We start from the raw sequence: 11,416 nt of genomic DNA on the forward strand, positions 1-11,416 counted from the left end.
TGAATGTAAAGCAGTGAGTCTTACATTTATGTGTGCGTGTTTGACCCTCAGAGCGTCTGAAGAAAGAGGAGAAAACTAGGCAGGAGCTTGAGAAAGCCAAAAGAAAGCTGGATGCTGAGACCACAGACCTACAGGACCAGATAGCTGAGCTGCAGGCCCAGATTGAGGAACTCAAGATCCAACTGGCCAAGAAAGAAGAAGAGCTACAGGCTGTACTGGCCAGGTGAAGATCTAGTCATTGAGGAACACAGAATAACAAAATAGTTTGGCTGTCGTCTAGCTGACCATGTCAAAACAATAACTTATGGTAGGCCGAGTTATGTTGGCGTCATATAAATTGGAATATTAGTCATGGAAAGTTTTTATTCTTGACCTTTGTGTTTGTTAACATTGTGCAGTCCTGAAATAATTTAGTAAATTGGTATCTCATTGCTGTTGCGACATCACATCATGAATACACACAAAAACATGCTTTCCCATGTTATATATATAACAGGGGTGTTCAGTCTGTATTATTTTATTTTAAATCTGTTATGTTTACCAAGGCAAAAATACAGTGATAATGTTTTAAATGTTGAGAAATATAATTACAATTTAAAAGAAGTGATAATTTGAAATAGAAATCGGTTACACTTTATTTTAAGGTGTCGGAGTTTAAGTATTAAGTAATTTAAGTACGGAGTAATATTAATTAACTACATGTACTTACTATACAGTTAGGGTTAGGCTTTGGGTTACTTGCATGTAATTATGCATAATTAATTGTTATTATAATGGTAAGTACATGTAACGTGTAACAAGGACACCTTAAAATAAATTGTTACCTAGAAATCTTTTGTGACATTATAAAACTCTTTGTTGCATGTGACCAATTTAATGTGTTTTTGCTGAATAAAAGTATTCGTATTCATTTCAGAACTATTTAATTAATCAGGGTTAGAAAGAGTTTATAAACAAAGTGTAGAATATAACTCCTTTAATTTAGCATGCATGGTTTTGTTAATAATCTTTGCTTATCCTTGTTGTTCCCCAGAGGTGATGAAGAGGTCGCTCAGAAGAACAATGCTCTGAAGCAAGTGCGGGAGCTGCAGGCCCAGCTAGCTGAGCTCCAGGAGGATCTGGAGTCTGAGAAAGCAGCCAGAAACAAAGCTGAGAAACTTAAGAGAGATCTGAGTGAGGAACTGGAGGCTCTGAAGACTGAGCTGGAAGACACCCTGGACACCACTGCCGCCCAGCAGGAGCTGAGGTACAAGAGTCTGCATCAGGAACTAAATTTATCATGACCACAAAATGGAACAAATTTTTAAAGGCATAATTCACCCAAAAATGAAAATTCTGTTATTTACTTACCCTTCACTTGTTTCAAACCTTTTAAAGAATGTTGGTAACCAAACAGTTGATGGTAGCCATTGACTTCCATAGTATTTTTTCCCATACTATGGAAATCTGTTTGGTTACCAGCATTCTTTAAAATATCTTCTTTTGTGCTCAGCAGAAGAAAGAAACTTGTACAGGATTGGAACGTGTGGAGGATGAGTAAATGAGGACAGAATTGTTGTTTTTAGGTGAAAGAAAAGAAGACATATCAAAACTATGCTAAAACCTTGGTGCCAACATTTTTCTACGCTTGACTAGTTCAAATGAGTCTTTTGGTAATGTAATTGGAGAGCCATTTAAGCCAGATTAAGTTAATTGAAATCTCTCACATTTGAGGAACCCTTTCTCCTCAAATGTGTCTTGCCTAATCATGTGTCTTTTGCTCATGAAGGACCAAACGAGAGCAGGAGGTGGCAGAGCTGAAGAAGGCCATTGATGATGAGATAAAAAACCATGAGTCTCAGATCCAGGAGATGAGACAGAGGCACGGCACATCTCTGGAGGAGATTTCTGAGCAGCTGGAGCAGGCCAAGAGAGTAAGCCACAGAGATGAAGAGTAAATGACTCATTACTGTAGTGAGGGATTTCAGTTCTAATGTCTCGACTGGAACACTGCCAGTCTGCTGTCAGAATGATGTGTTTGGAATTCATTTCCTCGTTCAGTGATTGAATATGGTATGGTCTCCTGTTTATACAGTTCAGGCAAAATCTCTCTCTCTCTCTCTCTCTCACACGGTCTGTCTGTCAACATTAGGTGAAGTCAAATCTGGAGAAAAACAAACAGACTCTGGAGAGTGATAATAAGGAGCTGACCAATGATGTGAAGAGTTTGCAGCAAGCCAAGTCTGAATCTGAGCACAAGAGAAAGAAACTTGAGGCTCAGCTGCAGGAGTTCATGGCCCGCTTCAGCGAGGGAGAGAAGGTTAAAGGAGAACTTTCAGACCGTTCCCACAAACTACAGGTCAGTGCTGTTAGACTGTCACATAAACTACAAGCGAGTTCTGTTACACTTCATATCAGAATAATTTCTGTTACTCCCAGTTTCATGAAATATTGTTACACTCCGTCCTTCCTCACACACTACAGATAACTGTTGTTTCATTGTTTTTTTGCAGACTGAAAGTGTGGCTGTAATAAGGGCTGCACGGTTAATCAAAATAAAACCCTAATCACGATTATGGCTTGATGTGAATTTATCAAATTGCAATCATTAAATTGGCAATTTTTATAATTAATTGTAACTATTATTAAATAAATTGCAAATGGCAGTAATTAAATATTAGCGTGTGTACTATTACATTATTATATAATAACCAGTTTCATATATGATTTTATAGTCATATTGGTATATAATCACAACATTGTGCAGCCCTACAAATAATCACAGCAGACCTGAAGCTTTTTTTTTAAATGCACAATTTTAAAACAAACATTTATTTACTACATGGAATTAAACTGTTCTGTTAAATTCTGACTCAGAGTTTCATATGAGACCTGCAATCATTAAATCTGCAATTATTACAATTAATTGTATATATTAGGTTCGGACCAGGCTGTCAAGCCAAGTGTGAAAGCAACCTTAAATAGATCAGAATCGAGGGTATTTGTGTGAAATCTCTCCACTGTAAATTTATTTATTTATTTATCATTTATTGCAGGCGGAACTGGACAATGTTTCTGCTCTATTGGAAGATGCTGAGAAGAAGGGAATTAAGCTGGCCAAAGATGCCTCCAGCCTAGAGAGCCAGCTTCAGGACACTCAGGTAATGCGTCTCTGCAAACAGGAAGCCCTGCAAGAGTGGATGAAGCAATGACATAGAATAATAAAACAATAGATAATTAATAAAAACAATTGATAGACTTTTTACAGAAAAGGTGTGTGAGATGTGATTGAGTCATGATTGTTTAATATTGTGGATATAGGAGCTGCTTCAAGAGGAGACGCGTCAAAAGCTGAACCTGAGCAGCCGTATCCGTCAACTGGAGGAGGAGAAGAACAGCCTTCAGGAGCAGCAGGAGGAGGAAGAGGAGGCGCGAAGGAACCTGGAGAGACAACTGGCAACACTACAATCCCAAGTATGCACAATCACTCCATATTCTTTTATTAGGGCAGACGGCAAGTCAGATTATATCAACATCTTGCACATCAGTTGACACAAAATTATGTTTTACTCTACCAGTGACATGTTGGCTAGAACCTCACAAAAGCCTGTCATATTTGACCAAAAGTGGGTTATGTAAAAGTGTAATTTTCAGACTTCTGTTCAGAAAGGGAATCCGATATACTATTTACTACTCAAACATTTGAAAGTAAAAGCACTCCTCTGTAATCCGCCTTTCTTGGATAGCTGGTGGATACCAAGAAAAAGCTGGAGGATGATGTGGGAGCTCTTGAAGGCCTGGAGGAGGTCAAGAGGAAACTGCAGAAAGACATGGAGGGGACCAGTCAGAAACTGGAGGAAAAGGCCATTGCTTACGACAAGCTGGAGAAAACCAAGAACAGGCTGCAGCAGGAGCTTGATGACCTTATGGTGGACCTGGACCACCAGAGACAGATCGTCTCAAACCTGGAGAAGAAACAGAAGAAGTTTGACCAGGTATGAATTGTTTTGGCTAAACAACATTTCACCCAAAAGTTAAATTTCTGTCTTTTAATCTCCCTCATGTCATTTCAAAACCATAGGACTTATCACACCTCTTTGAAAAATAAATGAAGATATGAAGCTCTGTCCTTCTATTGAAAGTCCATTCACCAAAACTTGACATGTAATTTGAAGTTTTAAAGCTTAATTTAATCCAAGACTTCTGAAAAAGACACAATTGCTTTATATGATGAACAGATTTAATTTAGGTTTTTAGTTTCACAATAAACTGATCAATGCACATATATAGAGTTCATCAAATGTGGGAAACTGAAGCTCAAGCATGCTTGCTTGATGTGTGAGAACCAACTTTTACTTTTTTGAAGTTTTAGTGGAATGTACTTTCAATAGATGGACAGAAATCTTACAGGTTTCATTTGAAATATCTTAATTTGTATTTGAAAAGATGAACAACAATATGAGGGTTACCAGCTGATTTTCAGCATTTACATTTTTAAGTGAATTTTTTTTTATGTATAATGCTAAATTGTAATTTTATTTTTTTATTATCATTCAATTCTAATGAAAAACATTTGTTAATTATGTTAACAACAATCTTACAAAAGCATTTGTTGACGTGTATGTCAGATGCTGGCGGAGGAGAAGACCATCTCTGCACGTTACGCTGAGGAGAGGGACCGTGCTGAGGCCGAGGCGAGAGAGAAGGAGACCAAAGCTCTGTCTATGGCCCGAGCCCTGGATGAAGCTCTGGAGGCTAAAGAGGAATTTGAGAGACTCAACAAGCAGCTCAGAGCTGAGATGGAGGATCTGATGAGTTCCAAGGATGACGTAGGCAAGAATGTAAGTCAGTATGTTACTGGATGTTTGTGCTGTTATATTACATATGTGGTTATGTTTGGATTCATCATCATGATGTTTAAAGAACCTTTGGTGTTTTGTAAACAGCAGATTTTGTTGGCTGTTTTTGTTTTAAGACCTCATAATGTGCTGACACCCTACAGCATGTGATAACTAAGTGTGATGCAACAAGTTTCAGGTGTCAAGTAATTTGCCTGTCATCACTGACAACAGAATACTTCATCAGCCAGTCACAACATATGCATGTTTAATGTGCAGTATTTGGAGCAAGATTTTGGGATGATGAAATTTCACTCTTTGGATCTACTCAGAGTGCTGTGGCAACCATAGAAGCAAAAAATTAAATAAAAAGCTAATTTGAAAATGGGAGGAATCAGGGAATTTTAAAATTGTGATTTCCAGGTCTAGAGATATCATAAAAATGTAATGTAGAAAGTGGTTTGAAAAACGTGAAAATTTATGAAAAATGAAAATCTTCCTCTGCAGTCTTTAAAAAAATAATTGTAGAAATGTGGAGTAAATATGAATGAGTAGAGAAGTCCTGGATCCTGGATTTATCATTTAGCAGCTGATCACTGGTTATAACGCTATCTCACTGTAATTTTTTTTTACGTTCTATAATCTGTAGGTGCATGAGCTAGAGAAATCCAAGCGCACTCTGGAGCAGCAGGTAGAGGAGATGCGCACTCAGTTGGAGGAGCTGGAGGACGAGCTACAGGCCACAGAGGATGCCAAGCTGCGTCTGGAGGTCAACATGCAGGCCATGAAGGCCCAGTTTGACCGAGACCTGCAGGCCAGAGATGAGCAGAATGAGGAGAAGAAGAGGGCACTGGTCAAACAGGTGGGTGGAATTATCATTTTTGAGGATTACAAGCCATTTGGAGATGAAGATTATCCTTTAAGATTCGCCCAGTTTGACCGAGACCTGCAGGCCAGAGATGAGCAGAATGAGGAGAAGAAGAGGGCACTGGTCAAACAGGTGGGTGGAATTATCATTTTTGAGGATTACAAGCCATTTGGAGATGAAGATTATCCTTTAAGATTCGTAATTTATTCACTATATATTCACACACATGATATATATGTGTGTGTGTATATATATATATATATATATATATATACATACACACATCTTTGTATGTATCAAAATATTATTTACACTCCATTTAAACTTAAAAAATCTTTAAAAAATAAATACACTACCTTCATTGAAATTATTTTTATTCAGAAAAAAGCATTCAGTTAATCAAAAGTGACAGTTAAGAAATTAACCATGTGCTTTCCAGTAAAGAAAGTAAGTCTTGAGGCAACTTTGTGTAAAAAAGGGTTAATACCTTAAGAAGCAACAAGTAACAAATTTGTGACAGTCTGAAATAGTTTTCATTCATAGTTAACCTGTCTGATATACGTTTTTGATCCATGATTCCTGTTCCTTCAGGTGCGTGAGATGGAGGCAGAGCTTGAAGATGAAAGGAAGCAGAGAGCTCTTGCTGTAGCTGCCAAGAAGAAACTGGAGATGGACCTCAAAGATGTGGAAGCTCAGATCGAGGCTGCAAACAAGGCCCGTGATGAAGCCATTAAACAGCTACGCAAACTCCAGGTAGAATCTTTTCCAGAATGCTGCTGTTCATGCACAGAAATGTAAAGATAACGCAAGAAATGACTTGTTAGCATAATCTGTTTATCCTCACAAGCTCCAAGTGCATCTGCCTTTTAGTAGTGACACAGATGTCTACATCATTGACTGCATTACTGAGACTTAATATTTTAGGTCATAGTCAGTATAGTGATACGACAAAATGTGAGAAGAACAGATGGCAACATCTCTCTGTTTTGATCCAGGCCCAGATGAAGGACTACCAGAGGGAGCTGGAGGAGGCGCGCGCTTCTCGTGATGATATCTTCGCTCAGTCTAAGGAGAACGAGAAGAAGCTCAAGAGTCTCGAGGCTGAGATTCTGCAGCTGCAAGAGGTGAGCCGACACTGAAATACACGTCTGTTTGAAAAAAGCCTTTCTGAAGAATCTGTTGCTTGTTTTTCTACACAGTTTTAAGTTGGATTAGTTCAACAGGCGAGTCTTTGTTTATGGTTTGGTTGTGATTTTAGGACCTGGCATCTTCAGAGAGAGCCCGACGCCACGCTGAACAGGAAAGAGACGAGCTTGCAGATGAGATTTCCAACAGTGCCTCTGGAAAGTGAGTCATTGTGCTGCAAACCTCTCAAAGTCAGTGTGAACCGGAAGTCGCAACTAATTTTCTTTCTAACTTTCACTTCTTCAGGGCAGCCCTCTTGGATGAGAAGAGGAGGCTGGAGGCTCGTATTGCCCAGCTGGAGGAAGAGCTAGAGGAGGAACAGAGCAATATGGAGCTCCTGAACGACCGCTTCCGCAAGACCACTATGCAGGTGTGGTGTTGAGGAAGCTGCTGTAATTATGATCAAGCTATGTTTTCAACACTCTTAAACTTGTCATCATGGCCTGCTCTCAAATTTCTGTGCGCTTGTGATCTTTGCAAGATGTCTAATTGTCATCTTCATAAGCATTCTTGGCTACATTTGACACATCACGTCTTTAGTCAGAGCTGTTGTGTCTGTATTTCAGGTGGATACCCTGAACACAGAGCTGGCGGGAGAGCGCAGTGCCGCCCAGAAGAGCGAGAACGCCCGTCAGCAGCTGGAGCGGCAAAACAAAGATTTGAAGGCCAAACTGCAGGAACTTGAGGGATCCATCAAATCAAAGTTCAAGGCCTCTATCGCCGCCCTGGAGGCCAAGATTATCCAGCTAGAGGAGCAGCTTGAACAGGAAGCAAAGTAAGCAACCGTGAAAAGAAACCCACCACGTTCTGACTGAACGAAAACCATTGGCACTAACTTGTGTTTTGGCAATGGTGTATGATCTGTGCGCTTCACAGGGAGAGAGCTGCAGCCAATAAGATTGTGCGTCGCACAGAGAAGAAACTCAAGGAGGTGTTCATGCAAGTGGAGGATGAGCGTCGCCATGCTGACCAGTACAAAGAGCAGGTGAATGAAACCCAAATCCTAATCTCCGTTCTCAAAGTGTACTAGGTCCCCAGCAGCTTATGCTGAAAAGCATTTTCTGATTGGCTGGTTTTATAGCATTTCTACAAGTTTTTTCCAAAACTATGCTACCAAGGTGCTGGACAGATTTTGTGGATAAACTTGTCACAAGGCAGCATTTATTTGATCAAAAATGCAGTAAAAACAGTTCTATTGTGAAATATTATTACAACTGTTTACTATTTGAATGTACTGTATTTTAAAACGTAATTTATTCTTGTGATGGCAAAACAAAATTTGTAGCATCATTACTTCAATCTTCAGTGTCAGATGATCCTTCAGAAGTCATTCTTATACGCTGATGTGCTGCTCAATTATTACGTTATACCTTAGTCAAATAAATTGCGAACCACTTTGCTCTCCGAGCTAAATTCAATTTCAGATTTACAGCTCTAAACATAATGCACAATAAATTGTAGTTAGTTGCTTTTCTCTCATAAGAGAGAAACCTGAGACTCAGAATTTCTGTCTGTCTTCAGATGGAGAAGGCAAACTCCCGCATGAAGCAGTTGAAGAGGCAGCTGGAGGAGGCTGAGGAAGAGGCGACTCGAGCAAACGCCTCCCGCAGGAAGCTGCAGAGAGAGCTGGACGATGCCACCGAAGCTAGTGAGGGTCTGAGCCGAGAGGTCAGCACGCTCAAAAACCGCCTCAGGTACATATTGATACTGATATATTGCAATACTTTAGATCCTTGTATCAATATCTGACCCAATATCTGTTTATTTGTGCATTCATATCATGTCCTGTCTACTGTTTAATAATGATGCAGTGCTGATATTCACTGCTATTTCAGACACTGTTGGACCAGAAATAGCTGAGTTTGTACATTTGTTGGTTGTCAGTGTTGTTATTGATAACACAACCTAAAGCTATTAAAAATTATTTTCAGAAATTGAAATAAGGCTGAAATTAAATTAAATATAAATATTATATTAAAGTATTTATTTTTACATTTCTAATTTTCATTTAAGTTAAAGTACTATTAATGCTAACTAGAAATATTATATTAAAATTATTATATATAAAAAATAAAAACCTAATGTAAATAAGCACACAACAAAATTGCGTGAAAAATATATTAACTTTCCCCGCCAGCATTGTTTTAAAAAGTTGCCAGCCACCGCCAGCATTTTTGATGATTTTCACTTAAATTTGACAGCCCTCAGAATATTTTCTGCTATGAATATATGAACATATTACATATCAAAATAAAGAACTGAGCCTCTGCTTTTAAACAAAAAAACAATTTTATTCTATCTTCATGATAGGTTTCATCAGACATACAACATTTGGACAAAAAAACAGAGAAAAATGCATTTGTGTAGTGCATTTTCAAGCAAAATACATTCAGATGTCATTCTTTCACCTGTAAATAATTATATGAAAAATTTAAATGGCATTCAATAAACAGGACAGACACACACACACACACACACACACACACACACACACACATATATATATATATATAGTGTTATATAACAAAAATTTAAATAACTCCTTCTGGGCATGCGCTAGGGCTTTCCTAACTGTAATACACCTAGAACACGGATTGCCGTAAGAACTTGTCTTTGGCTGGGAAGCGTTCTCTCTTAATTGACAAGATATCTCGTCAATGGCGGGAAAAGAGTTCGTTAAATAAAACTATAAAAAACTTAAAAATGATAAAAGCTAATTATTAACAAATTATTAAAGCTGAAATAAAAATGAATGCTAAATACAAATATAAAAACAATTTGACAAATGCACATAAAATTACTAATGTGAAATAAAATAAATGCATGCAAAATAGAAATATCTTTAAAAACGAATAAAAATGATCAAACATTTGTTAGGATAGGACAATATTTGGAATCTGAGGGTGCAAAAAAATCTAAATATTGAGAAAATGGTCTTTAAAGTTGTCCAAATGAAGTTCTTAGCTATGCATATTACTAATCAAAAATTACGTTTTGATATATTTACAGTAGGAAATTTACAAAATATCTTCATGAGACATGATCTTTACTTAATATCCTAATGATTTTTGTCATAAAAGGAAAATCTATAATTTTGACCCATACAATGTATTTTTGGGTATTGCTACAAATATACCCCAGCGACTGAAGACTGGTTTTGTGTGCAGATAGATAGAATGATATAAAACATAACAAATGACTAAAACTGAAATAAAAATAATGCTAAATACATATATAAAAACATTACAGACACACATAAAATTGTTTTTAAAAAAAAAACTCATAAAAATTACTAAAGCACATAAAATTACTAAACTCATAGTGATAAATAGAAGTATTTAAAAAAAATAAATGATGAACTATAACAAAATTACTCAAATTAAAATGAAAGCTAAAAGATAATTCAAAATATGAATACTATAATAGTATATAGAGTGCTGGGTAATGCGCTCTAATACCTTATTTACGGTCTCCTGCAGGCGAGGAGGTTCTGTTAGCTTCTCCTCAAGCCGTTCTGGCCGCAGGCAGCTGCAGATGGAAGGGGAGTTTTCTGACGACGACGCGGACAGCAAGGCCAGCGACCTGAACGAGAACCCGCCGGCTCAAGCGGAGTAGAGCACAGCCGCCCTCCTGTGGTCACCCAGCCCCACTGCTTCCTCCTCTCCAGCACCTCATTCTTCTCCTTTAGCTATGTGGAGTCCACGGTACAGAAAGAGGACCAGTGAGCGATGTAAACACACAACTACACTAACACTTCCACATACACACACACACACACACACACGTTCAGACATAAGCTACCCTCAAACCTCCATTTCTATCCCCTCCCTACCAAGGGAGCATCAACTCTGCCTTATTCTAAATTCAATCCAAGATGCTTCAAGACCGAGCGTGCACACGCCAATTAGTGTTTCCTGCAACTGTGGTCCACGGTACAGAAAGAGGACCAGTGAGCGATGTAAACACACAACTACACTAACACTTCCACATACACACACACACACACACACACACACGTTCAGACATAAGCTACCCTCAAACCTCCATTTCTATCCCCTCCCTACCAAGGGAGCATCAACTCTGCCTTATTCTAAATTCAATCCAAGATGCTTCAAGACCGAGCGTGCACACGCCAATTAGTGTTTCCTGCAACTGTAGCCTACAAAATACCGCACTCATGACAGAACACACTATAGAAGTGCATTTCAAATGTCAACCTTTGCTTTGCGTACATGAATATGCTCATTCATAAGAGCGTGCAATGAGTGTTCACTCTAGTCTAGTTTAATGATGTAAAACCATCAGCTAGCTAAGCAAACGTGACGGATTGGATCTTAGTTACAGTACAGTACAGTCCTCCAAATAAACACGGTCTGCAGATTTTGGGTCGATAGAGATGCATGTGCTGCTTGTTCGCTACAAGCCAACACTAAAAGAAAAAAGAAAAGAAGTCCTGTTGCACTGGACCGGATCTGAAACGGACCAGAAAAGAAAAAACTGTGAAAAAGCTGCTCGCTTCAGCATCTCATTAACATTTAAATGCATT

The 11,416-nt window shown here is 38.4% G+C and overlaps 1 protein-coding gene across 1 annotated transcript in view; it reads left to right on the forward strand.

Moving 5' to 3' along the window:
- The window catches only part of LOC107581403 (myosin-10-like), a 60,440-nt gene extending 49,786 nt beyond the window's left edge, over window positions 1–10,654 (forward strand). Inside the window, exons 26-42 of the mRNA XM_016266961.1 lie at window positions 52–223; window positions 1,034–1,246; window positions 1,769–1,913; window positions 2,132–2,338; window positions 3,036–3,140; window positions 3,301–3,453; window positions 3,726–3,974; window positions 4,608–4,820; window positions 5,467–5,679; window positions 6,277–6,438; window positions 6,681–6,809; window positions 6,944–7,032; window positions 7,117–7,240; window positions 7,437–7,645; window positions 7,747–7,855; window positions 8,392–8,564; window positions 10,350–10,654. Coding sequence (XP_016122447.1) covers window positions 52–223; window positions 1,034–1,246; window positions 1,769–1,913; window positions 2,132–2,338; window positions 3,036–3,140; window positions 3,301–3,453; window positions 3,726–3,974; window positions 4,608–4,820; window positions 5,467–5,679; window positions 6,277–6,438; window positions 6,681–6,809; window positions 6,944–7,032; window positions 7,117–7,240; window positions 7,437–7,645; window positions 7,747–7,855; window positions 8,392–8,564; window positions 10,350–10,485 — 2,801 coding nt within the window. The 3' untranslated portion in view covers window positions 10,486–10,654. The remainder of the gene's footprint in view (window positions 1–51; window positions 224–1,033; window positions 1,247–1,768; window positions 1,914–2,131; window positions 2,339–3,035; window positions 3,141–3,300; window positions 3,454–3,725; window positions 3,975–4,607; window positions 4,821–5,466; window positions 5,680–6,276; window positions 6,439–6,680; window positions 6,810–6,943; window positions 7,033–7,116; window positions 7,241–7,436; window positions 7,646–7,746; window positions 7,856–8,391; window positions 8,565–10,349) is intronic.
- Window positions 10,655–11,416: the final 762 nt, after the last annotated feature.

Source organism: Sinocyclocheilus grahami, unplaced genomic scaffold, assembly GCF_001515645.1.
Source record: "Sinocyclocheilus grahami isolate Dianchi unplaced genomic scaffold, SAMN03320097.WGS_v1.1 scaffold34.1, whole genome shotgun sequence".
Classification (NCBI taxonomy): Eukaryota; Metazoa; Chordata; class Actinopteri; order Cypriniformes; family Cyprinidae; genus Sinocyclocheilus; species Sinocyclocheilus grahami.